The sequence below is a fragment of the Quercus suber genome, unplaced genomic scaffold, assembly GCF_002906115.3.
Source record: "Quercus suber isolate HL8 unplaced genomic scaffold, Cork oak 2.0 scaffold_884, whole genome shotgun sequence".
Lineage (NCBI taxonomy): Eukaryota > Viridiplantae > Streptophyta > Magnoliopsida > Fagales > Fagaceae > Quercus > Quercus suber.
The window spans coordinates 93,260-121,156 of NW_027070311.1; the positions used below are offsets into that span (position 1 = coordinate 93,260).

Consider the following 27,897-nt stretch of genomic DNA (forward strand, 5'->3'; position numbering starts at 1 on the left):
CTTGAATTACATAAAAAAATAAAAATAAATAAAAAATAAAAAATAAAAACAAAAGAGAACATGAACATTGAAATGTTTTCTAAACTAAAGGAGCATTAACGTTAGGATCGTCTTGAGGAGGCAGGGTTGTAGCATTGTCCTCAATATTGGCATCCTCAGAGCCGGTTTGAAGAAGAGAGCTAGTGGCAACAGCATTCAAATTAAGTTTAATGGAGCTAAAGTCCATTCCAGGGAACTTTTCTATCATCCATTCTGAAATCCTCAAAGCCTGCTGCATAATTAGTGTCCAAAGTATCAGTATATTGTTTGGACGCCTTGAATTCAGCCACTGCATCTTCTTTTGCCTTGGAGAGAAGAATACTTTGCTCGTCATTCTTTTTCTACAGATGATCAAGACGAGTATCTTTCTCCACTGCGTCAGCCCTTAACTCCTCTACCAAATTTTGTAGCTCCTTCACCTCTTCCTTAGCTTTGGCAGCCACCTCAGCCCATTTCTTAGCCTCATCCTTCACCTCCTGAATCCGCGTCTCTAACAAGATCCTCGTCTTGTCTAATCCAGTGGCCTGCCTAGACACTGCTATAAACTTTGACATGACCTACAAAAGGTTAAAAAAAAAAACGAATTTTTTTTTAGTAAAGACAAGGTAAAGATGTTACCTTAAAAAGATCGTGAACACCAGAGTGTTCAAAATCCTTAAGGGACATGTCATAGCAAGTGTTTATATCCTCGTCAGAAACAATGTTCTTGAAACGCTCCCAAGCCAGATCTTCATTTTCAATAATATTTGAAAGGACCCTTTGGGAAGGTTGAGACAAGGTAGACACAGTTATTTTGGTCGGAGGAGTCTTGGACGGGGTGGTTTCAACAGGAGTGGACGAATCTACATTAAATACTTGTGCAGGCTATTGGGACGAAGGAGGATTAGGCTTAACTACTTGAGATGAGCCATGCTTGACTTTCTTGCTTCGTCGGCTGGGGAGATTTCCTAAATCCAAGTTCTTAGACAAAGTCTTCCTTTTATCGCTAGCCGATGGACGAGCCTGAGACTTAGTCTCAAGACGAGCCCCCTTACCAGTTACTTCTTTTCCTTTGTTTCCTTTCATAGTTGTCATTCCTAAAAATGAAGAGGAGAGAAAAAAGAAAATGAGAGTTTTTTTTAGCACTAAAAAATAATAATAATAATAATAAATGGTGCAAGAAATGTTTGGAGTTTAAAACTTACTTTTTCTCACTGTAACTTCGTGTACAAGTGTTTTTTCGGACGGGTTAGGGCCTAACCCCCACTTGGTACGTCGTCTAAGCATAACCAAGGAATGAAAATCCCTATCTGCATGTAGACGAGCCCTGTGGACGCGGTCGCGATGCAACTTGCTCAAGGAAGGTTGTTCAACGGCTATAAGGAAATAAGTAAATGTTAGACACAAAAAAAGGGGGAGGGGGGGGGGGGGCTTAAGGGACTTACCCTCAGGACGAAGGTTCCCTAGGTCTCCAGCATAACGACCAAATGTATCATGGCCAACGTCCATAGGATTCCCAACCCAGAAGCCGGAGATAAAGAAAAACTCCGTCTTCCATTTTCTGTCAGATGAGGCTAACGATTTAACTAGTTTACAATCTCTATCTCTGGCTGTGAATTGGTAAAAGTCAGGGGATTGATGAATTTCTGAAGGTTTATAACAATAGAGGAACTCATCCATGGTAAGAGGGTAGTCTCCTCCAAATACTGCTCTTCACAAAATTTGCATAGAGATAATCAATCTCCATGCATTAGGATTAAATTGGCATACTCCTAAACCTAGCCTCACTAATAACTCTCTAGTAAAAGTGTTTAAAAGAAACCTAAGACCCCCCAAAAGATAAGCCTCATAAACACCTATCCCAAAATGAGGGTTACAACAGCATTCTCCACGGACAGGCAATTTGGGATTAAACTCGTCCGGGATCTGGTACCACGCCCTAAGATTGTTAAGTCTTTGCTCATCTATCTTGGAAGGAATATCTACAGCACAACTATACACGGTTATCTCCACCTCGTTCAAGGGACCAGACGAAGGAATGAGGGACGAGGTGCCTACCTGGGACCCTGAGGCTTTCCTAAGTTGTTCTTGTACTACTTCCACAGGAAACCCAGGGACACCTGAAACATACTCCTCGTCCGTGGTGTTTTCCCTACTACTATTACTAGTGTCACTAGAACTAGAACTACTTTCGTCGTAATACTCGTCTATGGCTTTCTCTGTATTATTACTAGACAAGGAAATAGCTATTTCTGACATTTTTGAAAAAATTGGAGAAACCTAAAAGACGAGAAAAGAGGGAATACTTAGCTTTGAGACAAACGGAGATTATGGACGCGAGGAAACTCCTAAACGAAGCTCTAGATGATGAATGTCAAAGAAGGAAAATCTTAGAAGTGTGAAGGGTAGTGGAGGTATTCCACTATTTATAGATAGCTAACCTGGGCACATGAAGTGACACAACCAATCAGATGATGACACGTGGTATTCATCTCGAAAAAAGGAATCGACGAGACTAGCCATCAGTAAAATGATGACACGTGGCCCATCAACTCTGACACCAAGCACATATGTTCAGGGAAAATGATGCCTGGTTACTCCTCCCCTAGGACGACCCATATGGACAATGGGGGCAACTGATAGTGTAAAGAAAATGCTCGTAGTCTTATGTCGTCCAAAAGAGCCATCCATGACAAAAGAATGGAGAATGGGATGAGGAAAATATGCCTAATAACCTCGTCCTTCCTATGCTCGTCCCCAATATAATCGTCGTCTGTCCTTAGTAATGGATGGACGAGGTTACTGGGCCCTAAGCATATTGGGCTTTTTGATAACTCAAGTTTTCACCAAAAGAGAGGGACGGGTTATGTCGTTACGAACCAAACCCTTCGCCAACCGTTATGGAGCACAGGTCTCAACGAAGTAACTTCCATGGCAGTTATGGAAGTGATCTCCGAATCTTCTGAATTCCTCAACAATAGGAACGGTTATTAAACGAGTGACCGCTCTGTGAACAATATATAAGCATTCTCAAATGAAGTGGTAAGACATTCAGACACTTCCATAACTCTCAATAACACTTCCTTCTCACAGTGAATTACAAATCCACTAACTTTATCATCGGAGGATTCTTGACCGGCCTCCACCGGTCTCTTTTGATTTTGTGCTTGTTTTCTTTCAGGACCCAGCCTTAAGATCATCAACGCTTGAGATTTTCAACCTACTGATTTCTAAGGATCCATCAGGTTGATTTCACGCGCTCAATTGGAATTTGTTCAATAGAAGTATCTTGGATTCTTAAAGATATTAAATTTTTATGTGAAAGTTTTGTTAAAATATCATTTGTTGGCAAATCTTTATAATGTAATTATGTTGTCTAACTTTTGCTAGTGTTGCAAAAGAAATTGAGGGGCCCATTGTTGAAATACCCCTATCTTTTTTCCATTGTACAACATTATTCTGAATAAATAAAGTCTACTATTTTTTATGCTAAATAAATATAAAAAAAAAAAATATATATATATATGACTCACATGGCATGGAAAGTGGAAACAATTATTCAAATTAACTTTTGATTTATAAATTTATGAATTTAGTATCATTTAACTTTTTTATTATTATAAATTAACAATAGAGGAACGAGAGATTTAAATCGTGAATGTTTTCATTGGAAATATTATGGAGTTTTTTGGCTAAATATTGCTAAATTTAAAACATATTTGCGTTATAAGTACTGTTACAAGTTATTTAGGGAAATGAGAAGAGGGATTGAATTTCGGCAACAGTGTTGCCGAAATTCAAGAAAAAGTAGGAGAGAGAATGAGAAAAATGGAGGAGAGAGAAAAGCTTGAATTTCGGCAACACTGTTGCCGAAATTCGTCTGCCCAATTTTCCCCCCTGCCTGGATGCATGAGTGTGAGAACTGGAGTGAGTGCCCAAAAAAAAAAAAAAGGAATTGTGGCAATGGTATTGCCAAAAATGGTAGGGAAAAAAAAAGTGAATGCAAAAATGAGAAGAATTAAAGAAAAATATAATGTGCTACGTACATAATATTTTCACAATAAATCACAAGTAACTAGTTATTATTAGTTCAAATTTAAATTTGACATTGAGATTACTATTTTAATCTAATAATAACAACAAGTAACAACCTGATACTTAGAATTTATTGTAAAAAAATTGTAAAAATTGTGTGCACTTATTATTTCTTTAAAAAAAAAAACTGTAATGGAGTTGCCGAAAATTTTGTGGCAATTGCGGCTTGCCGAAAATGGGAGCAAAAAAAAAAAGTTTCAACGGCAATTTTTTTTTGGCAATTGTGGCAATGGCATTGCCGAAAATGGAAAAAATAAATAAATTTTTTTTTCCCAATTGTGGCAATGGTATTGCCGAAATTGTGGGGAAATTTTCAGCAATACCATTGCCAAAATTGAAAAAAAAAAAAAAAATTATTCCCCAAATGGTATTGCCAAAAGTGTGGAAAAAAAAATTTCCCACGATTTCGGCAATGCTATTGCCACAATTGGGAAATTTTTTTTTTATTTTTTTCCCAATTGTGGCAATGGTATTGCCGAAATTGTGGGGAAAATTTTTTCGCAATTTCGACAATTCCATTTTTTCCCCCCAATTTCGGCAATGCCATTTGTGGAATAAGTTGTTTTTTTTTTTTTTTTTTTTTTTTCCCCAATTGTGACAATGGTACTGCCGAAATTGTGGGGAAATTTTTTTTTTTTTTTCAATTGTGGCAATGACATTGCCGAAATTATGGGGAAAAAATTTTTCCCCACAATTTCAGCAGTGCCATTGTCACAATTGGGAAAAAAAAAACCTGTTTCCCCAATACCCAAAGAAATTTTTCCCGCAATTTCGGCAATGCCATTGCCATAATCAGAAAAAAAAAGTTCTAATTATGGCAATAGTACTGCTGAAATTGTAGGGAAAATTTTTTTCTCACAATTTCGGCAATACCATTGCCACAATGGAAAAAAAAATAAATTTTTTTCCCCACAATTTCGGCAATGCCATTGCCACAATTAGAAAAAAATAAAAATAAAAACTTTTTTTCCAATTGTGGCAATGGTATTGCCGAAATTGTGGGGAAAATTTTTTCCCACACTTTGCAACGCAATTGCCACAGTTGGGAAAAAATAAAAATAAAAACTTTTTTTCCAATTGTGGCTATGATATTGCCGAAAATGGGAGAAAAAAAAATGTTTCAATGGGTTTGTGGCAATGGCATTGCCGAAATTATGAGTAGAATTTTTTTTGACAATTGTGGCCATGCCATTGCCGAAAATGGAGGAAAATTTTTTTTTTTTTTGTTTCAATGGGTTTGTGGCAATGAGATTGCGGAAATAGGGAATTTTTTTTTTGGGCTTTTGTGGCAATCCCATTGCCAAAAATGGGAGGGAAAAAAAAAGTGGTTGGCAAAATTTGGGAGGAAAATATTCCAAAAAGAAAAAAAATAATGATAGGAAAGAAAAGAGATTCTTACGATAGGAAAAGAAAAAATGATTGACATGCACATTATAAACAAAAAAAAAAATAAAGAAAGTACATAGATTTTTATAATATGAAAGAAAAAAATGTTGATGTGCACGCTATAAAAAAAAAAAAAAAACTAAAGAAAGTACATAGATTCTTATGTGCACGCTGTAAACAAAAAAACAAAGCTTCAATCAACCAATTACCTCAACTTCTCATCTCATCTGATTCTTATTCTCTGCATCAAATATATTTTACCTATTCATAACTCTCAGAGAGATTCGTTTTTGTCTTCTTCACTGTTGTAATCTCTCTGAGAGATTCTTTTTTGTTTTCTTCACTATTGTAATCCCTCAGAATCTATTCTTTTTTGTTTTCTTCTTAATCGTAATATCTCTCAGAGATAGTCTTTTTTGTCTTCTTCAGTTGTGTAATAAAAGGCAAGTCTTCTTCAATTTTGTAATAAAAGGCAAGTCAAGTGCAAGCGTCTTTTTATTGCTCCTCCTTCGCTGAAGAATTGTATCTCCTCACATAGGATTGTAAGTCCTCCGATAGTTCAGTTAGTCTCTTACTTTGCTTTAGGTGAACAACTAAGAATTGTAAACATGTGCTTTGTAAATATTAAAAACTAATACATTGTAAAATATTATGTATTGTTGTAGTTGTAGTTAATATTATTTGTATGCCTATGATTATGATTATTGTTGTTGTTATTCAAATTTTAGATTAATGAATTATTTTTTATGGTTATCTGATTTTTTTTTTTTTTTTTTTTTTTTGGGAAGTATCACTCTATAATTCTCACTCTTTCAGTTGGTATCATAGTTGTGGTAAGCATCTCAAATCTCTAATTAAATTTGTATTTGTTAATGTATGTGTATTATTATTATTATTATTTACTACAAATGGAAGTTGCATGGTTTAACTCATTGTAGCATTTAATGTAGGATATATTTGAAATGGAGCGACAACAATAGCGCATCTCTAATGATGCAATGAAGGCAATGTACGTTGCGTGATCCAAATTTATTAATGTCCTAATAATATCTACAATTATTCAATTTACATGAAAATAATTTCAACATTAGTAATATAACATTGTACATTTAAAAAAAGCAGGTTTTCACCTTACGAGTGCGACCCCAACCGTTTGCCCCCCCCCCCCCCCCGGCAGTTAGGCGAGCGTATTATCCCATATTTGCGGCAATGTAGACTATACCGTGTTCCCCGCCTCCCACATATAAATATTGACTGGGGTCTTATCACTTCTTTGGTGGAGCGGTAGCAATCTGATACCCATACATTTCACCTACGTACTTGTGAAATGTTGATCACTCTACAAGAGATAGCAATCCTTACAGGATTTCCTATTGATGGCAAAGCAGTGTGCGGGCCCACTAATTTGAAATGGGAAGAAGTTTATGATAATTTACTTGGTTCGGCACCACCTGTAACAGCATTGAAATATGGTGGCCTTAAAATAACATAGGTAAGGAATACATTCTCAAACCTACCAGAGGGTGCCAATGCTATAACAATCCAACGGTATGCTACGGCATACATGTTCCAGGTTTTGGCTTTACTATTTGGAAATAAGAGCTAAAGTAAATTGCATTGCTGTTTTCTCAACTTGTTAGACGACTTTGGTAAAGTTGGGGAATATAGCTGGGGTAGTGCCACACTTGCTTTCCTTTATAAAGAGCTGTGTACTGCTGCTATTCAAAAAAGTATGGAGATTGCAGGTCCTGTTTTCATATTACAATTATGGGCGTGGGAGCATCTTCCATATCTGACCCCATTTCCAATAAATCCAACAAATTTAAATGGCGACAAACCATACGGTTGCAGGCATAATACTTACTTTCTATTTCTATACAATATTGTATACTGTAGCATTTATCCTTGATACTTCCAAACCCTAAAATCAGTGGCAATCATTAATTGTGTGTAGATGGGATACCAGGAGAACGTTTACTCACACACCAACGCATGTTTTGCATGCGTACCGTTCTAATCCCGACACACAATATAATAAATAGGTAATATATCACAATGCATCAATGGTTAATTTACTAGTTATATTATTAATTTTATTGATTATAACATAGTTATTGTAATTGGAATTGCAGGTTGTTTGGATACCATACGATAATTATTTGCATCCATGGTGTCTTACAGAAAGACATATATGGACTACAATAGCGTCATTGCTATGCTTCCAAATTGTCGAGTATTACCATCCAGAAAGAGTCATGCGACAGTTTGGATTGTTGCAAAGATGTCCAAAATGGCCTACTGACAATTTAGATAAATTTGTGCATTGTGTAAAGATGACAGGGAAGTCCAACGTCAATTGGCTTGTGCGGCATGCACAATACTACCGGCTTTGGAACACGCGCACTGAACATGTAGTTAGGGATGAGCATTTCGAGTTAGATGTGGACTACGCAATATGGTATCAGCAAAATGGTCACCTATTCATGACACCAGAGGCGGCTGCCCATGTGTACCAGGTAATTATTTTAGCTTTTTCAATAATACTGCACTAATATTAGAACAAATTATTTACACAAACAAAATACTGCACTAATTTTGATAACAAATTATTGTTTTATCTTTTTCAATAATACAGCACTAATAAATGTTTTTTTTTTTTTTGTGGCAGCAAACTGAGATCAATAATATGTTAAATTTAGTTGTTGCAAACCAACAAAGAAATGATCTCACTGCAGAGCAAGTCCTTACACCAATAGTAGAGGGCCTTACCCGAGTGAAGTTATCAATAGAACAAAATATTTCCTCCGTCCCTACTCAGAGGGTGACACACTTCTGGTGACGACAAAGGCAACAAAGAAGACGGCCGCAAACCCAAACTAAAATCAGGCCGTCCACCTCTACACAAATGGAAATGATGAAGCCGAATCATCCACCATTACACAACATAATATGTACAGCTCTACCCAAGCTGGGCTTTCAACATCTGCTGGTAATGAGCCAACCACCTTTAGTGAGTATAATCCAATTAATGTCAGCAACTACTGCATGAATTTAAATGAACAGATTGGATTATCCACTTCCATATGACAAGGATTTGAGGGTTTGTTTAACTATGACCATTATCCTCAACCTGGTTCAACACCTTCCTCCTATCACCCATCGCCACCTCCATCCTATGCTGGGCAATACAATTATGGCCAAGATAGCCAATACAACTATGATTTTTGCATACCACAACCTTCCTAACCAGCCCCTCATGTTGATGATTTCTGCACGCCACCAAATACATGGGCATGTGCTCCAAACAGTGAGGAAGAGGCCTCCATAATAGACTCTGAGGAAGATGCCTCAAATGAGGATAGTGGAGAAGATGTAGAAGATGCAGAAGATATGGAGGTGTCTTTAGATGATGAAAGTGACGAATGGGGTAATTATCAAACAGATGTTGATATTAGAACACAGCCGAGGCGCATGGGGAAAAGTCCTGTGCAAGCGCGAAGGTACCCACAACGAGTAAATAGGCATTCTCCCTGTTGTGGAACACAACAAAAACTTCATGTACCCCATCGTCGCAATGACTAATCAATGTAAAATGACTATTTATTAAGAATATATTAAAGTATTATCATTGTTTATGAAGCATTGTAGCAAAAAATATTATGCCTAGATAATATACATTGCACATTATACTAGTAACCGTGAGACCTTTGCGAAAATAAGAAATGTTACACGCATTTTTTTGGCATTTGAATTTAACGCCCAATTAATCTAATCATACATCTATTTACTATAATTGTCCATTCCTAAAAATCCAACATAGAATCTATGTGTAGCCACAACTGTAGAATAGCCGGGAAAAAAAAATTGGTCAAACTTGTATTTTTATAGTTGATCTTTTTTCCTTTGCATGATGGCTACTATGGTGTACATTTCTATTTTCATTCTCCACAACCTCTCTTCCAAACCCTCGTAAAAGTGTCACAAAAAAATAAAACTTTCACCATCTAATTTTCATCCAAATTTACAGCAACAACTTGTGAGTTAATTTCGGCCAAAAAATTTTGTGAATTTTAAAAAACTCAAAACATAAAAGTTGTAGATATTTAAGTCACGGTTCCATCCCATCCAGCCTTGAGTCAATTGAATTTTTGAAGAGAGAGATACATCTAAAATACTGAGTAGTGCTCAAATATGATTTTTCCTTTCAGATTGTGGCCCTATAAGGTGAAAAAAATTTGTAGCAATTGTGGCAATGCCATTGCCGAAAATGGGAGGGAAAAAAGTTGCAATTAGTTTGTGGCAATGACATTGCCGAAATAGAGGATAAAGAATATGTCAGGGCATAAAAAAGTACGCATATTCTTGTTTATCATTATTTTTTTGACCGAACTAGTTTGGTTTATGTGTATGTCATGTTATTTCCTTTATTGTAAAATACCTTATGAAACAAAAGTACAATGAGTACATAGAAAAAAAAAAATTTGATGTGCACGCCGTATAAAAAAAACAAAAAAAAAAGTACATACATTCTAATAAAAGAAAAAAATGATTGATGTGTACGCCGTATAAAATTATTGATGTGCGTCCACAATATTTTTACAACAAATTACAGGTAATTAGTTATTATTAATTCAAATTTGAATTTAACACTGAGATTACTTTTTTAATCCAACAATAATAATCAGTAATAATCTGTCACTTAGAATTTTTTGTAAAATGTTGTAAAAATTGTGTGCATTTATCATTTCTCAAAAAAAAAAAAAATGTAATGTATTTGTGGCAATAGTATTGCCAAAATAGGGAAAAAAATTTGTGGCAGTGCCATTGCCGAAACAAATAAAGATAGATTCAAGTATAAAGCAACTTGATTCTTATTCTAAAAAAAGTACATAGACAATATGAAATGGAAGAAAAAAATAATTGATGTGCACGGTGTAAATAAAAACAAAAAAAGTACATAGATTCTTATAGAAGAAAAAAATAATTGATGTGCACACTGTAAACCAAAAAAAAGCAAATAAAGTACGCAGATTCTTATGTGCACATTGTAAACAAAAAAAAAACAAAGAAAGTAAACAAAAAACAAAGCTTCAATCAACCAGTCAATTCAACTCCTCATCTTATCTGATTCTTATTCTTTGCATGTATCGAATATATTCCCCTCAACTCTCGAATATATTCCCCTCAACTCCTCGAGTACCTTTTTTGTCTTTCTATTCTTCAGTATTTTTTTGACTAAAGTAGTTTGATTTATATTTCTTATTTCCCTCATAATTCTACCAACCATTTTCAATTCATATGTGCCATACATTCTACAAACAACTATAAATGCAAATATCTATCCGTTCTATATCTCTTAGAAGGTGAGTTACATCTCTTAAGTAGTTGAATTTCTTTTTATAATATTCATGTTGATATGTTTTTGATCATAGCTAAGCATGGAAATCTTGTTTTTGTTAAATTATTTGTTCATGAAAATCTTGTTTTGCATTATATGTTTTCCTCTTTAACAGAATTCTCTTAGCTCGAGCTATTTAAACATTGAATATTTTTAATGGATTACCTTCTTGTATTGCATTGTAATGGTTGTGTAGTGTTAATATATTAATACTATTATTATGTTTTAGTGTAGATGACAGAAAAGTTATTCATTTTTCTCATCCATTCCGGCGGAATAATTAAACATGGAGAAAATAGGGTTTATTACGAAGGGCCACCTCCTTCTATGCTTCCATTAAGCCAGGGTGTTACATTTGAAGATTTATGTAATGGAGTAGCATCCACGCTTCATGTAAACAAAGAAGATTCAAAACTAACTATTTGGTATAGATTTCCTTTTCAATGTCATCCACATCCTGTGACTTACCAGCAAGTTTTGGTAGAAGATGATCATGGTGTCAATGGAATATTCAATATGTTAGACCGCCAATATGGATTTGTAGGTGCAGAGTTATATGTGGGTGTAAAGCTCATAAGAAGCCACCGAGATGTTTTTCCCATTCAATATGCCAACGAAGGACTGAGTGTATCATTTAGTTATTCACATGGCGCGCACTTCCATAATCCATATGCCACTCATATTGGTCATTATTTTGAAGATGCGGTTCATTCTCCAATCAACATTGGTGGTGTTGACTATCATGCTTCATATACCCATGTTGCAATTGAGGACCAACATGTTCCTTATCAGTCAATGAACACCAGTGATGTTGACTATGCTAATCCAACTGAGCATGTCACACAAGAGACTACTAATGATCCCAATGATACACATCGTATAGCTACTACTATTGAAAATGCGGTCCATACATTATCAGAAAGGATGCGAGCCATGGATAATAATGACCAACTTGATGACGACGAGGTCCTTGATGATATTGGAGATGAACAAGAGCCTCTAAATGAAGGTAATCATGAAAGCAGTCCAGCTATGACATTCCATCAACCTTCATCACTAAGCTTTTCACAGAACACGTGGGATAATATGATTGATCCAACCCCACCATTTGAAAAGCCCACTCAAAGTATTTGGGACCCTACCCAAGAGTTTTATGTGGGCTTGCTTTTTGCCGATAAGGATGAACTACAAGCTGCTGTTAAACACTATCACATCAAGAGGAACCAAACATTTTTTGTAAGAGAGTTAGATCCAGCATGTTGGTATGTAAGGTGCAAAAATTGTTCTTGGCGTCTTTGAGCATGCTTTCGGGCTACACTTGGGTTGTTTGAGGTTAGGAAATACAATGGTCCACACACATGTATAGAGTCCACGCTCACACAAGATCATGAGCAATAAGACACCCATATTATTGAGAAAGAGTTGAGGGATGTTGTCAAAAATGATCCAACCATCAAGATTTCTTCCCTTCAACAGAATTTTTACAATAAGTACCAATACCGGCCTTCTTATTTTAAGGTATGGGAGGCGAAAGAAAAAGCAATTGGTAGAGCGTTTGGCGATTGGGACAAATCTTACCAATTATTGCCAAATTGGTTGAAAGCTTTGACTGATTCAAACCCGGGCAGCAGGGTTATTTGGAGAACAATACCTGCTACTATGCCAGGCTGTGCAATATTCGAGAGAGTGTTCTGGGCTTTTAGTCCATCAATTGAAGGTTTTCAACATTGTAGGCCAGTGATTAGTATAGATGGAACTTTCCTATATGGTAAGTACAAAGGTACATTACTGATTGCATCAGCGTGGGATGGTGAGAACAGACTTTTTCCACTTGCCTTTGCCATTGTGGAGAAGGAAACTGATGATAGCTGGTATTGGTTTTTGCATTGTATTCAAATTAATGTCACTAATCGGGAAGGGTTATGTGTCATATCTGATCGTCACCCTGGTATAATGGCAGCGATATGGACTATATGTCAATCGACACGTTGGTATCATCGTTTTTGCCTTCGCCATTTGGCTAGCAATTTCAATCAACAAATTGGGAATAAAACCTTGAAGGCTATGGTAATGTGGGCAGGCATGGAGAATCAGTTACGAAAGTATCAAATAACCAGGAATAGAATTACTCAATTAAGTGCAGATGGTGAGGAATATTTATCGAAAATACTGGTGGACAAGTGGACGTTAGCACACGATGGTGGACATCGTTACGGGGCAATGACGACAAACTTGTCTGAGAGTTTCAACGGAATTCTAAAGAGTGCTAGAAATCTGCCCATAACTGCGTTAGTTGAACTTACATACAACCGTTGTGTAGCCTACTTTGCTGATCGGTATACTAAGGCACGCGCAGAGGTTACTGCCGGGGAACTCATTACGGTCTATGCAAAGAATAAATTCAATAAATGAGAAAAAAAAGCACCAAAACATTCAGTTACTGTGTTCAGTCATGAAGATGGTCTGTTTGAAGTCAGAACACCAATAAACCCTAACTCTGCATATAAGGGTAATCATCGTTATGAGGTAAATTTGAGGCAAAACACTTGTAGTTGTCAAAAATGGCAGGTTTATAAGATGTCGTGCTCACATGTCATTGCCATGTGTAAATATCAAGGCATCTCTGCAATGCGATATATCGACCATTGCTACCATTTGCAAGAACAAGTTGCTTGTTATACACCTAGATTTCGCATGGTTCTAGACAGTGTACATGGGAATGAGCCTGATTTTTCGGTCTTGTATCCTAATGTCAAACTGCGCTGTGAAAAAGGTTGACCAAGAACAACTCGGCTTCGAAATGAAATGGACGAAGGGGTAGAGCATCAACCAAGGCCATTGTGCAGTCTCTGTAGGCAAGAATGCCATAATAAAAGAACATGCCCCACTCAAACTGTGGCTGGCTCTACTAGTGGCTAAACTGAATGACCTACCATAAGTATTCAATCTACTTCAGTGGATTGGTTAGACCCTTTTTTTTTTTTGGTAGGAGTTAGACCATATTATTAGTTTGTATTATTTGAAAGAACATGGTACTAATTCCATATGCTACAATGTTTTTTATCACTGCAAGTTGGATTGGGGTGTATGTTTATTTATTTTGTGTCTGTGTGTGTGCCTATATATATATATATTGTGTATTATAGTTTAGGGTTTCAATGACACCTTAAAATGTATACGTTTTATGGAGTGCTTGGGTCATTTACCATGTTTGAAAGTTTCAAATAAGGAAAGGAATCAAAGGGCCATAATCTAAAGAGGAAAAATCAAATTTGAGCACTACTCAGTATTTTAGACATATCTCTCTCTTCAAAAATCCAATTGACTGAAGGCCGGATGGGATGAAACCGTGACTTAAATATCTACAACTTTTATGTTTTGAGTTTTTTGAAATTCACAAAATTTGTTGGCCAAAATTAACTCACAATTTGCTACTGTAAATTTGGACGAAAATTACCACAAAATTTTTTTTCCCCACAATTTTAGCAATACCATTGCCACAATCGGAAAAAAAAGTTTATTTATTTATTTTTTCCAACTGTGGTAATGAAAATTTTCCCCACAATTTCGGCAATACCATTACCACAATTAGGAAAAAAAAAAAGGAAATTTTTTTTTCCACAATACCATTTTTCCACAATTTCGGCAATCCCATTACCACAATTGGAGGGAAAAAAAAGAAAAAAAAATTTTCCACAATTTCGGCAATACCATTGCCATAATTGCCAAAAAAAAATTTTTTTGCTCCCATTTTCGGCAAGCCACAATAGCCACAAAATTTTCGGCAACTCCATTACAGTTTTTTTTTTTTTTATTTAAGAAATAATAAGTGCACACAATTTTTACAATATTTTTACAACAAATTCTAAGTATCAGGTTGTTATTTGTTGTTATTGTTAGATTAAAATAGTAATCTCAATGTCAAATTTAAATTTAAACTAACAATAACTAGTTACCTATAATTTATTGTAAAAATATTGTGTACGTAGCACATTATATTTTTTTTTTAATTCTTCTCATTTTGGCATTCACTTTTTTTTCCCTACCATTTTTGGCAATACCATTGCTGCAATTCCTTTTTTTTTTTTTTGCACTCACTCCACTTCTCACACTCATGCATCCGGGCAGGGAGAAAATTGGGCAGACGAATTTCGGCAACAGTGTTGCTGAAATTCAAGCTTTTTCTCTTTCCTCTGTTTTTCTTATTCTCTCTCCTACTTTTTCTTAAATTTTAGCAACATTGTTGCCGAAATTTAATCTCTCTCCTCATTTTCCTAAATAACTTATAACAGTACGTATAACGCAAATATATTTTAAATTTAGCAATATTTAGCCAAAAGACTTGGTTGGTACCGACTATTTGACTATTTAGCTTTTATAGATGAGAATGAGTTTACTAAATATTAAAAAAAAAAAAACTTATTTTATGTTTGATTGTTATTTTTTATAAATAAAAACGAAAAAAGAGATAAGGAACTAGGATTAATTTTATTTTCTTGATACACCCATACAATATGCACAAAATGCATTTGTCCTGCAGCCAAACAACCCTCATTCACCCCATGTTCCTCTGCGGTCTGCTCTACCTTGCAATCATCCACCTCTAATAACTCCTCCTCACCTGTCTCTCGCTTCAGAACTGACACTACTGTGGAATCCAAAATGGCCCGGATCTGATACATTCATTCCCATTACAAAACGTTGCACCCTTCTTCACCACCACCACCATCCAATCCCCCCAAACCAATGGAGCCAGACGTGAGCATCGAGACCTCCTCAGTGATCCGAATCGCGGTCCTGCCGATCGGCACGGTCCCTCCGGGTCTACTCCGGGAGTACCAAACGATGCTTCTCCGGCAGCAGACGATTCCGCAATCGGCAATCAGCTCCTTCTACACGGAGCACCAGAAATCACCTTTCGCGCATCAGCCATGGGACACCGGTAGCCTCCGATTCAAATTCATACTCGGCGGAGCTCCACCGAGTCCCTGGGAAGATTTCCAGTCCAATCGCAAGATCCTCGCCGTAATCGGGATCTGCCATTGTCCTTCCTCTCCAGATCTCGATTCCGTCATCGATCAATTCAACTCCGCTTGCAAATCCTACGCCTCCGCTCTCGTCCACCGCTGCTTCGCCTTTTGCCCCGGCGATTCTCAGGTAAACCACTAAACCATTCTCTATTTTGTATTTTTCATTTCACACTTGCATTTTGTAATTAGTTAGAATTACTTTGTATTTTTGATCAATTCGGTAGTTACAAATCGGGGAGGGGGATTTGAACTTTGGACAGTTGAGCTACAGTACTCTTGGCTAGAATAGTTAGTTTGTTTTTGATGAATTCGATAGTTACAAATACGATGAGGTGTCAGTTGAGCTACAGGGCTCTCGGCTAGAATTAGTTAGTTTGTTAACTAGTTGGTTAGTCTTGTGCTTACTCTAGTTATGTAATTAATACACAATCAATAATACCAAGAAGTTTATTTATCACATTCTCTAATTTTGATGCTATGACTTTGCATTAATGAAATGTGAATGGATCTTTGATAGTTGTTTGTTTCTCGTTGTAGCTAGAAGATGGCAGTAAAAAAGGAGGTAATTTGAAGTTGTTTCCTCCAGCGGACACTCAAACGCAAGAGATGCATTTACAGACGATGATGCAAGACATTGCCGCGGCTCTGTTGATGGAGTTTGAGAAATGGGTGCTTAAGGCAGAATCTGCTGGAACTATTCTCAAGACGCCGTTAGATTCTCAAGCCAGTCTCAATTCAGAGGAGGTTTATTTTTAGGTGTCCTATAGGAGAAATTGAATCTATATATTGAATTAATTTTACGCGGGTTGTTTGAAGTTGCAACTTAGTTACATTTGCTTGGTAAAAAAATGCAGGTCCTCAAGGCAAAAAAGCGAAGGCTTGCCCGGTCACAAAAGACTATAGGTGATTACTGTTTGTTGGCAGGATCGCCTGTTGATGCTAGTGCCCATTACTCAACTTCACAGGAACTTGCAAGGTTGACTAGCGATTACTTTTGGCATGCCGGTGCATTGGAGGGTGGTGTTTGTGCCTTATTGGTACGCTTTTTTGCTTTCTACTTTTTGCTTTTGTTTTTAGTTTTGATTTTTCTTCTCATATAGATTAGATTATTGTGCTTTCCTGGTAGGCTGTTTTGTTTTCAATATGTAGGACTTATCTTCCTTTCAATATATGGCATGTTGTACATGACCAGATAGGCAGACACAACTATTACAATTGCTTGTGTCAGACACCTAAACTGAAAATGACAAGAGGATTAATTCATTTTTACATCGTAGATAAGAATGCCTTTCTTTACAGATTAAATGTAAATATAAATTTTTTCTAATTAATTTTGTTATGAGATGCTTACTCCCAAGGATAGTACATATGTCTAATTGTATAGAATTTTCATAAAGAACTCATAAATTTATCTATCTTTGTATCTAGATTTTACAAACTCTGATAATTTATGATTTTATGTCATTGGGATGTGTTGTAAGCCCATGGGTCAAAGTAAAATATCAAATTGGGAGCAATAAATGATTAACTACTATAATTTTTTAAGCAAAGTTCTGCTTGGGCATAGGAGCTGGGTCTTTGGTTTAACGCTTGCATTGCAAATTTAAAAGATGAAAAGTTCATTGGATTGGCTCCATCTACTGACAAATTGGAATTTAGTTAGTAATAATTGCACGCCAAATTTAGTTAGTAATTGGAAAGTAATTGATCAGTTGTGAGTTGTGACAGATGTTGGGAATACGTGAGAATTGTTTTAAGGTCCTGCAACATCATTGTGGTCAAATGACTGCTTAGCGTATTGCATGAATAAAGATCAAGCAACCAATACAAGGTATATGGTTGTTGTAAGATAAATGCTCCGTTTTGTTTTGCTGTAAAATGTTATCAAAACATTTTACATTTGAAAACATTTTCAGGTGTTTGGTGTGACATATATTTTTTTTTCAAGCACAAACCACAAAAACAGGTGCCTTCCAACCACCAGATTTTTGTTTTTGGAAGGGGGGGGGGGGCATTGTGTGTTTTTGTAATATGTTTTGCCCATTTTTTTTTTTTTTGGGGTAAAATGGTTTACGAAGGATTTTACAGTCAAAACAAAACATTTTCAAGTTTGACCAAATTTTACAATAAAACAAACACTGTAAAATGCTAAAAATGTTTTCCTGAAAAAATTATAGCAAAACAAATGGAGCAAAAATGTAGTTACACAAGTTTCTGAATTATGTATGATTTTTTTTTGATAAGTAAAAATTTTATTGATCTCAAAAATGGAACACCCTAGTACACAGGGAGTGTACAAGGGATCAAACAATCAAGAACAAAAATTACAAGAATCTAAGAAATCAAGAAAGGATGAATAGGATTGGTTCCGCAAAGCAGCCAACCAATCCATTAAAGTGCTAAAGAAAAATAGCTTCAAGGCTGATGTAGATCTCTCCTTATCTTCAAAGCACCGACTATTTCTCTCCCTCCAAAGGCACCATAATAAAACATCCTTATGTATGATAGTAAAACAGATTTCTTGCTTTTCTAGTGCACATCCTTATGTTTGGTCAAAATGAACTTTCTAAACTGTTTAGAATGCAGTGAATCATCGCCATAAATATTGAATATCTTATTATAATTTTTACTTAGGTTTACTCATGATTGATCTCGGACCCGCACATGCAGATTCTCTTCCCTTCTATGCCCTTGGTTTACATACACATTATTTGTTTATTTACTTAATTTTCCTGTTATCAGTTAGACCGGATGGGCCAAAAGGATCCAGCTATGGAGGAAGAGGTTAGATATCGATATAATAGTGTCATCATGCACTACAGGAAGTCATTTATTCAAGACAATGCTCAGAGGTAATTGAGGCCTCTTTTAATTGGCATAAGGTGCTTGCCCCCGTTAATAAGAGTTAGCAATAAGGCTCCCTTCATATTAGTTCTTTTTTCTTTTCTTTTCTTTTTTTGCTCTGGTTTTGTTTACAATTAATTACATTATGTTAATTGTCAAATATATGTGGCTGTAAAATGTATATGGTTGATGCATCCTTCTGCTTATATAACACAAATTTGGGCTTCCCATTCATTTCAAATTCTAGTTTAGTATGTAAATAATGTTGTTTTTGGTGCTTCATTACCTTCTTTGTTATTGGAACCTCTTAAAAGTAACATTATATTTATTTTTATGTTTTCTATGCAGAGTTTCACCCCTAAGCTTTGAACTTGAGGCTACACTAAAATTGGCAAGGTTCCTTTGCAGGTATAGTTTTTGTTGAACCTTTATATATAGTATAAACTATTCTTCCAAAAATAATTTCTTCATCTTACTTGTCTTTTTCTTTTAACCTTTTACAGAAGAGAGCTGGCTAAGGAGGTAGTGGAGTTGTTGACCAGTGCTGCCGATGGTGCTAAATCATTGATTGATGCCAGTGATAGGCTCATATTATTTGTTGAAATAGCTCGGTTGTATGGGACTATTGGTTATCAGCGAAAAGCTGCCTTCTTTTCAAGGCAGATTGCTCAGTTGTATCTGCAACAAGAAAATAGACTGGCTGCTATAAGTGCCATGCAAGTTTTGGCAATGACAACCAAGGCATATCGTGTTCAAAGTAGAACATCCACCTCTGAACATTCTCTTCCGAATGTGAGTATATAAGTACTAAGCAATAAAAGATGTGACCATATTTTTGGGGACTTGGGATTGTGTATTATCTCAACTGTTGCCATGATTTATGCAGTTGAGACATCACATGTTGGTAGTCTGTCATCCATTGTCATCCATGATTGTAGTATTCTCATGGTACTGGCAAGCAATGGTCCTTTTTCATGACTTGAATTCTGTTATCTGACCAAGCCATTCCTGTCTAAAGATGCATCTCTCATAAACCCCTACCAAACATCAATCTAATTATTTTTGAAACTCTTTTCAGCATTATATGACCCCAAAGGGTTGCTTATCCAAAAATTGTATAACCTTAAATTTTTAGATGTTGGTGATTGACAAAAAAGCTTGGATGTTCTTGCTTAAGATGAAAGAACTGATCAGATGGATGGATGAAATGCAATCATCTAAACTTCTGAAGTATTCAAACGTTTCTGATCTCCATGAGACCTTCCTACAATGACAGGGGGCCCAAATGGAGGACAGGAGACATACTCCTTGAACCATCTTTGGGCAGTTTGTTTTGCTGATAAATAAAACAAAGATATTATAGATTCACATCTTTAATTTTATAAGACTAACAAGATCCAGCCCCCCACCCTCTCTCTCTCTTTTACAATAGGTTTGATGATGCTGGCCTCACTTGGTGATTCTCTATTTCTTGATGTTAATTTATGTAAAACCTTTTCAATATCCTTGAACCATGGTGTACTTTTATGAGCTTTTGCTCTCATTTTCTTGGCTAGGAGTGCCAAGTTAAATTTACTAATTTACTAACACAAATCAGGTTTTACTGATTTTATGTTATATGCCTGTGTGATCTCAATTTTCCTTTTTGGTGAGAGGGGGCTGCCTGGGGGGTGGGGGGTGGTGTTCTTACTTAGCCTTCGTTTGGGAATTCATAAAGGAATGGAATGAGTAAATTGTAAAGGAATAGAAAAGAATTGAATGCATTTGAGTAATGGAAAGGAATTGAATGGAATTAAGTAATCTTGTTTGGATGTTTTAAAATAAAGAAATGGAATGTAAGTAATCTTGTTTGGGAGTAATATAGAAGGATTGGAATTGAATAATTTTATAACAATATTACTTTTAGACCCCGATTTTAAAATAAAGAGTTGAATGTATAGGGGTATTTTGGAAGTTTTAATGAAAATTTTATTAAACTTAATTCCATTCCCTTTTATTCCTCCAAATTTTGAGAGGAATGAAAATTTGAGGTTTTAAGGGAAAAGAGAGGAATGAGTGTTCCTTCTTAACATTTCCATTCCCTCCTACTTAAACTCCCAACAAGAGAATGGTCTTTCCATTCCTTCCATTAAAACTCCCAAACAATGGAATGGAAGGAATCTTCTATTTTTTTTTCCATTCCATTCCGTCCTCCTAAACAAAGTGTTAGTATTTAGCCGATGACTTGGGGGTATAAATTTTGTGTAGTGTTAAGTGAACTTGAATTTTTGTGATGGAAGGATATGCTAGCGTACTTAGTGGCATACTGTGAGTAATAATTTGCTCATTTCATTTATGTCTTTCTATTAAGTTATTTAGAAGTACAATATTAGTTTTTTCTTTTCTCTAAATAACTTAATGTTCTGTTAAATTTGGACTCTGCCTTGCGTATTTTGGAAATAATTTCTTCTTCTACCTTTGTTTCTTTACAGAAGCAAATTGGATCAAGTCATGTGGATAGTGGAAAAATGCATCATCATTCAGTAGTCTCCCTATTTGAGTCTCAATGGAGCACCCTGCAGATGGTCGTGCTGAGAGAGATACTGCTTTCTGCAGTTCGTGCAGGAGATCCTCTTGCTGCATGGAGTGCAGCAGCACGCCTACTAAGATCTTATTACCCTTTAATTACACCTGCTGGACAAAATGGCCTTGCTAGTGCACTCTCAAATTCAGCAGACAGACTTCCATCAGGAACTCGCTGTGCTGATCCTGCCTTGCCTTTCATAAGGTGCTCAATGTGCATTAGTTTTTTTTGGTAATGCCAATAGGTTCTAGGTCAAGTGGCACCTCACCTTGAAAGAGCAAGGTGGAGGATGACTTTTCATGGACTCAATACCCACTTGACATGTGTAACTTACCAATAAAAAAACATTTTTTACAGTAAAGCTTAATAGCATTTAAGTTATTTACTGAGTCTTACTCCTTGTGATGTGGGGGCTTGGTGCACTTAATCAGTGGATTTTGAAATTTATTATCTTCATTGGGTCCTGATCAGTAATGTCAAGGATGAGGACAAATCACTATTAGTCTATCCTCTTTTTCATTTTAATTTGTGGAATAACTTAGATAATTTATATTAATTTTGAATGGAATGCAGGCTTTATTCCTTTCCTCTCCATCCCTCACAAATGGACATTGTAAAGCGGAATCCGGAAAGAGAAGATTGGTGGGCTGGATCTGCTCCTTCTGGGCCTTTTATTTATACACCATTCAGCAAAGGAGAGTCAAATGATAGCAGCAAGCAAGATCTGATCTGGGTGGTTGGAGAACCTATCCAGGTCTTGGTAGAGTTAGCAAATCCATGTGGCTTTGACTTAAGGGTTGATAGTATATATCTTTCTGTGCATTCAGGAAATTTTGATGCTTTCCCAGTTAGTGTTAATCTTCCGACCAATTCATCAAAGGTGATCACCCTATCAGGAATCCCAACTTCAGTTGGGCCAGTGACAATTCCTGGCTGTATGGTCCATTGTTTTGGTGTTGTTACTGAACACCTGTTTAAAGATGTTGACAATCTTTTACTTGGAGCAGCACAAGGACTTGTGCTTTCTGACCCATTTCGGTGCTGTGGCTCTGCAAAGTTGAGGAATGTATCTTTTCCAAATATTTCTGTTGTACCACCGCTTCCATTGCTAGTGCCACATGTTGGTGGTGGTGATGGGGCCATTATATTATATGAAGGTGAAATTCGTGATCTGTGGATTAACCTGGCTAATGCTGGTACAGTTCCAGTTGAGCAGGTGCATATTTCACTGTCAGGGAAAAACCAAGATTGTGTCATCTCAGTGGCATATGAAACCTTAAAAGCTGCCCTCCCTTTGAAGCCTGGTTCAGAAGTGACAATACCTGTGACCTTAAAAGCGTGGCAGCTTGGCTTAGCGGATCCTGATCCTGCAGCTGGCAAGAGTGCCTTTGGTAGCATGATGAGGCATTTCAAAGATGGAGGCAGCCCCACAGTGGTGATCCATTATGCAGGTACATGCGTTGAACTACACACATAATATTGCTCTCTCTTTCACTCTCTCTTGATGAATTTATGTATTATTAGCTCCAATAGTATCTAGAAAATCCACCAATGCACCATGACAAGTTCCACCAGCTGTAAATACCCTCAAGTTCTTATCATAACAAAATTCTATTATGGTCTGAATTGGGGCCATACACCCCAGAGGAAGCTATTAAATTACCAACCAGTCAACCACACACCTAAATTTGCACGAAATTGAGTACATACCTTTTGCTACCTCAATCATCTCCACCACCCCGTCCCATAGCAACAAATTGCCTCCTAAGTTCCCTTCAGCCTATACCTATAAAAAAAAAAGTTCCCTTCAGCCTCCAAGAAATCCCAATTTACAAACTGACTGCCCCACAAACTGTCAAACCCCTCACTGCTGCTCTGTTAAGAGCCTTCATTTTAGTTTCATGTAAACAATGTCACCCTCCACATTCTGAGTGAATTTTTAACCCTCTTATCTCTTTTCTTTGTCATTTAGACCTCTGATGTTCCATAACGTGATCCTAAAATTCATGATACCAACTGTAAAGCCCTATCCTTTCTACTGCAACCCCTATTATCTCTTCCCCTTGTGTCATAGTTCACAGATGAAGCTAAAAGTTTTTAAGTTCCCTCACCCTTTCATACCTGGTTTCAGGCTTTTCATTTTCCATGGTTCAGTGTTCTTTGTAGCCCTCCATCAACCTTCAATAGCCACAGACAACCTCATAGCTTCTTCCTATGCCCGTCAAAAGAAGCTCCCCAAAATCTACTGAACTCCTTAATTCATTTCATTACTCAATCCAAGGGTTGAGTTTGGCACCAGTCCACAGAATCCTGGTGGTCCTGACGTACATTCAGGGGGTGGCTTTGTAGCCTCGTGCTCTTGGTTCACCAACAGCTACATTTGGGAATTTCCCTTGCTCTTCAATTCAATCCTCCGATTTAAAAAACCTTGGACGTTGTCACGCTAGGCCCCACTTACAAGACTCGGTTAATCGTCTTCTCTAGGATCTTCACTTTGGTGAAGAACCTCATCATGCTGTTTAAGTGCTACAGACTAAATCTTTGCTTTCTTTTCTTTATTTTTTATCCCACCATATTTCTTTTTCCTTTTTTTATTTTTTTTTTATTGTCTCCTGCTAATGGTACCAATTCTTCACAGATTAGCATCTCTAAAACCCAAACTCTCACTTCTCTACTCAACCAAACCACCCTTTTTTTTTGGATCTTTCCCCCTTTGACATTTTATTTAGTCCCCTCTCTCTTTTTATCGTAACCTATCTCCCCCGTCTTGGGGATTTTCATTTTCATTAAAAATGGCCATCTTAGCTTTGGGCTGAATTGGCCTAATGGCGTTGATGTTGTTGGTCCTGATGATCATGGCATTGTTGAAATTACAGGCCAACAGGACTACTTTATGCTGGACCCAATTAGGTTTATGAAACACGTGCTAGCCATCAGGTTTGGGAGGAGGAGTGATGAAGGTGGTGGAGAGGGACGAATTGGATTTGTTTTGGGTCTAGTAGAGGATGAGGTGAGTGCAGGGAGGTCCAGGCAGTGGGGCTAGAGGGCGGTGTTGGTGAAGGTTTGGATGGTGCAAGTGAGGGAGTGGACCAGTGATGTTAGCAGAGCCTACAGAGAAAGGACTAGACAAACTAGAGCAGCGGATTAATTAGAAACCATTGGGAGAGTGAGAAATTTTGCAAAATAAAGTGACATGGAAAGCAATGCTTTCCTCACTATTGGATCTCGTGAAAATTAATCCTTTAGAATAGGTTTTGATTTAAATCCAAACCCTACATTAAAATATGAGTATAAGATTCAATTGGAGAATTCTTTTTCAGTCATCAAGTTTAAGTTAACTTGATCTAGACTCTAGTTCAGTTGTTTTGGCTGAGGATTGGTTAGGTAAGGTATTAGTGTACATTAATGGCTAAAAGACCAATATAGCTATTCATGCTAACCTGAGTGGATATGTCAGGCCACAATGAATACACTTGGATATTTTCGCAAGATCAGTACAATCATAATCTGGTGTCGCTCATGTTTGTAAGTAATTTGATGGAAGTTCAATAAAAACATTGACATTTTAAAGATAAGACATTGGTAGCTTAACTAGTTGGCACTTCCTGATGTTTTCAACGAAGACATCTAGAGTTCAAATCCACTTAACCCCAACTATTGAATTTAAAAAAAGAAAAAGAAAAAAGAAAAGGTTAAAAGGATTTGAAAGTGTAGAGGACCAATCCCCCCCCCCCCCCCCCCCCAAAAAAAAAAAAAAAAGAAGACTTGGGGTTCTCATTCTTTAACTGAGTGTTACTCTTGCTGAATGGATATTTAATTCCAAAAAGACTACTGTTTTTACTTTTAATTTTAATCTAAAATCTTCACAGAATTTCCTGCATCTTGTTTTATCATGGAGGAAATATTGAAACACAGTTTTTGAAATTTGAAAATGAATTGTTAAGCATCCAACCCAAAAACTTTGGGGAGAAGTCAACTAGTTCGTAAGCACATACGAAAATACACACCTAATTAATTTGGGACTCTTAAACACCCTATTGCCTCCAAATTCCAGAGCCAATAAATAATAAATGGGGCTTTGATACTATGCTAGACCAGCCAACTCAAAAGCTTAAGCTATTAGGTGGAGAGGCCTTACAAGTATATATACCAACAACAAAGCGCACAGTACACACTCAACTGATGTGGAAGTTGCTCCTCATCTCATGTTCAAGCCATCGGCGATAGAAATCACAAGTCTAATGACCCAGCTGGAACTGAAATAAACATAAATGGGCCTAGAGCATAAAGTCCAATAACAGATAAACTGGTTCTGATTTTGAACAGAGTGGGTGATTCAAACTTTGAATCTGTCTTTACTCTATACTTTCATGTGTCGAGCTTCAATCTTTAAGGGAGAGTCTAAGCCCACACATGAAGGTGAGTGTTAGAATAATTGATAAATAATTAATAAATTCCTTTTATCAGTTTAGGCTTTGGGGATAAGTGGTATTTATGAGGAATTATTAGTGCATCCAGATATGGGGAGCCTTCCATTGGTGCATTATTCTTCTTAAACATCTGCGTTGCGAATTGAAGAACGGACTTTTTAGGCCAATTATAGTCTCTCTTGTCTATGGAAAGGAGGCAGAATAATTAATTTTGTTTTACATTTTCGGTTATTTCTTTGGTAAGGAGGTCAATAGTTTGAATCTCCTCTTCTTCCTCCCATTGGGGCCACAACTTACAAAAATAATTTGTTTTTCGTAATTTTCTTTGGTAACATTGAAATATTGATTGGGCTATAGCTCTCCAAGTACCATTTGTATTACTTATGGCATAAACATTTGGTAGTTTTACTTTCTGACAGTAGTAATTCTCATTTTGCTTTTCAGGGTCTCTGTCAAGTTCTGGAGATCCTTCAACGGTTGGATCTTCTGTGCCTCCTGGAAGACGACTGGTTGTTCCCTTGCAGATTTGTGTTTTGCAGGGTTTGTCCTTTGTAAAGGCACGATTGCTTTCAATGGAAATTCCTGCACATGTGGTGAAAAACCTTCCTAAGCCAGTTCATGTTGATAGTCAATCTACTGAAAGAGCTATTGGTTCTGAAAGTAAATTAGACAGATTGGTGAAAATTGATCCTTTCAGAGGAAGTTGGGGACTTCGTTTTCTTGAACTTGAGTTGTCTAATCCAACGGATGTTGTGTTTGACATTAGTGTTTCTGTCCAGTTGGAAAACCCCAGCAATGCGGATAATGATTCTGCTGACCAAGATGCTGTTGAATATGGTTATCCTAAAACAAGAATTGATAGAGATTGCTCCGCAAGGGTATTGATACCGCTGGAGCACTTTAAACTACCTATTCTTGATGGTTCCTTCTTTATGAAGGATATTCAGGCAGATGGTCCAACTGGCAGCAGAAATTCAAGTTTTTCAGAAAAGAATGCTAAGGCTGAACTTAATGCTTCAATCAAGAACCTCATTTCTAGAATAAAGGTCAGATGGCAATCAGGGCGGAATAGCTCTGGAGAATTGAATATCAAGGATGCTATACAAGCAGCACTTCAGGCATCTGTAATGGATGTACTGTTGCCAGATCCATTGACATTTGGCTTCAGGCTTGTTAGAAATGGTCTTGAGCCTGCAAAACTTGATTCACCCAATGAGTTAAATAGTAGCGTTCAATCTTCTGCATCTAAAGGTCCTGTACTGGCACATGACATGACTCCAATGGAAGTTCTGGTTCGTAATAACACTAAGGATTTGATTAAAATGAGTCTCAGTATTACATGCAGAGATGTAGCTGGAGAAAATTGTGTAGAGGGTGCCAAGGCAACTGTCTTATGGGCTGGTGAGTTTCTCTCATGATGTGTTTATATTGATTGTTTTGGTTTCGCAAATCTACTATAATCATTTGATGCTAGTTATTTACATTGTATAATTGTTGCACAGTTCCCAAACTAGAATATTGCCACACTTCTTTTGAGAGGCTAATCAGGATCCTGCCTATGATGATTTTGAATGCATGCCAATTTAGTGTTATGAAAATCTTCTGAGTGTAACATAGGCATATAAAAGACACGAATTGCTTTGTTATCCCCATTATTAAAAACCTATTGACTAGTTTTTATTCTTTTTCTTAATTTTATTTTAGGTATTTTGAGTGGGATCACAATTGAGATTCCTGCACTTCAAGAAATCAAGCATTCGTTCTCTTTGTATTTTCTTGTTCCTGGCGAATATACATTGGTAGCTGCTGCATTGATAGATGATGCTAATGACATCCTCAGGGCTAGAGCAAGGACTCATTCCCCTGATGAGCCAATCTTCTGTTGTGGACCTCCGTATAACGTCCGTGTCATTGGGACTGCCTGATAGTTTTTGGTCTGTCCTTATTGATTGGAAACTCCCATAGCAGATAATAGTAGATTAATTAAAGGAATGCTGCTCATAGTAGACTAAGTGCCAATTTTTTATATGGGACCAGCAAGAGTTATGCATTGCCTTTTCTTCTTTCTCTCTTTCAGTGAACCACCTTCTACTGAAAGTTGAAGTTTCTTCCTTTTTTTTTTTTTTTTTTTTT

General features: G+C 36.7%; 1 protein-coding gene and 2 long non-coding RNA genes across 3 annotated transcripts; all 3 read left to right on the forward strand.

The window, feature by feature from the left end:
* The first annotated feature begins 5,444 nt into the window (after positions 1–5,444).
* LOC136065208 (uncharacterized) lies at positions 5,445–6,520 on the forward strand. Its single transcript, XR_010626844.1, has 3 exons — positions 5,445–6,041; positions 6,288–6,332; positions 6,450–6,520. It is a non-coding gene; the product is annotated as an uncharacterized LOC136065208 (long non-coding RNA).
* A 152-nt stretch (positions 6,521–6,672) lies between these two features.
* LOC136065210 (uncharacterized) lies at positions 6,673–9,152 on the forward strand. The gene is made up of 4 exons (XR_010626846.1): positions 6,673–7,350; positions 7,454–7,541; positions 7,632–8,015; positions 8,168–9,152. It is a non-coding gene; the product is annotated as an uncharacterized LOC136065210 (long non-coding RNA).
* Positions 9,153–15,394: 6,242 nt separating this feature from the next.
* On the forward strand, positions 15,395–27,810 carry LOC111996879 (trafficking protein particle complex II-specific subunit 120 homolog). Its single transcript, XM_024028923.2, has 10 exons — positions 15,395–16,054; positions 16,465–16,671; positions 16,782–16,964; positions 18,670–18,779; positions 19,120–19,179; positions 19,275–19,563; positions 21,243–21,538; positions 21,908–22,785; positions 26,209–27,165; positions 27,469–27,810. The coding sequence occupies exons 1-10, from the start codon at positions 15,644–15,646 to the stop codon at positions 27,687–27,689; spliced, it is 3,612 nt and encodes a 1,203-aa protein (XP_023884691.2). The 5' UTR covers positions 15,395–15,643; the 3' UTR covers positions 27,690–27,810.
* Positions 27,811–27,897: the final 87 nt, after the last annotated feature.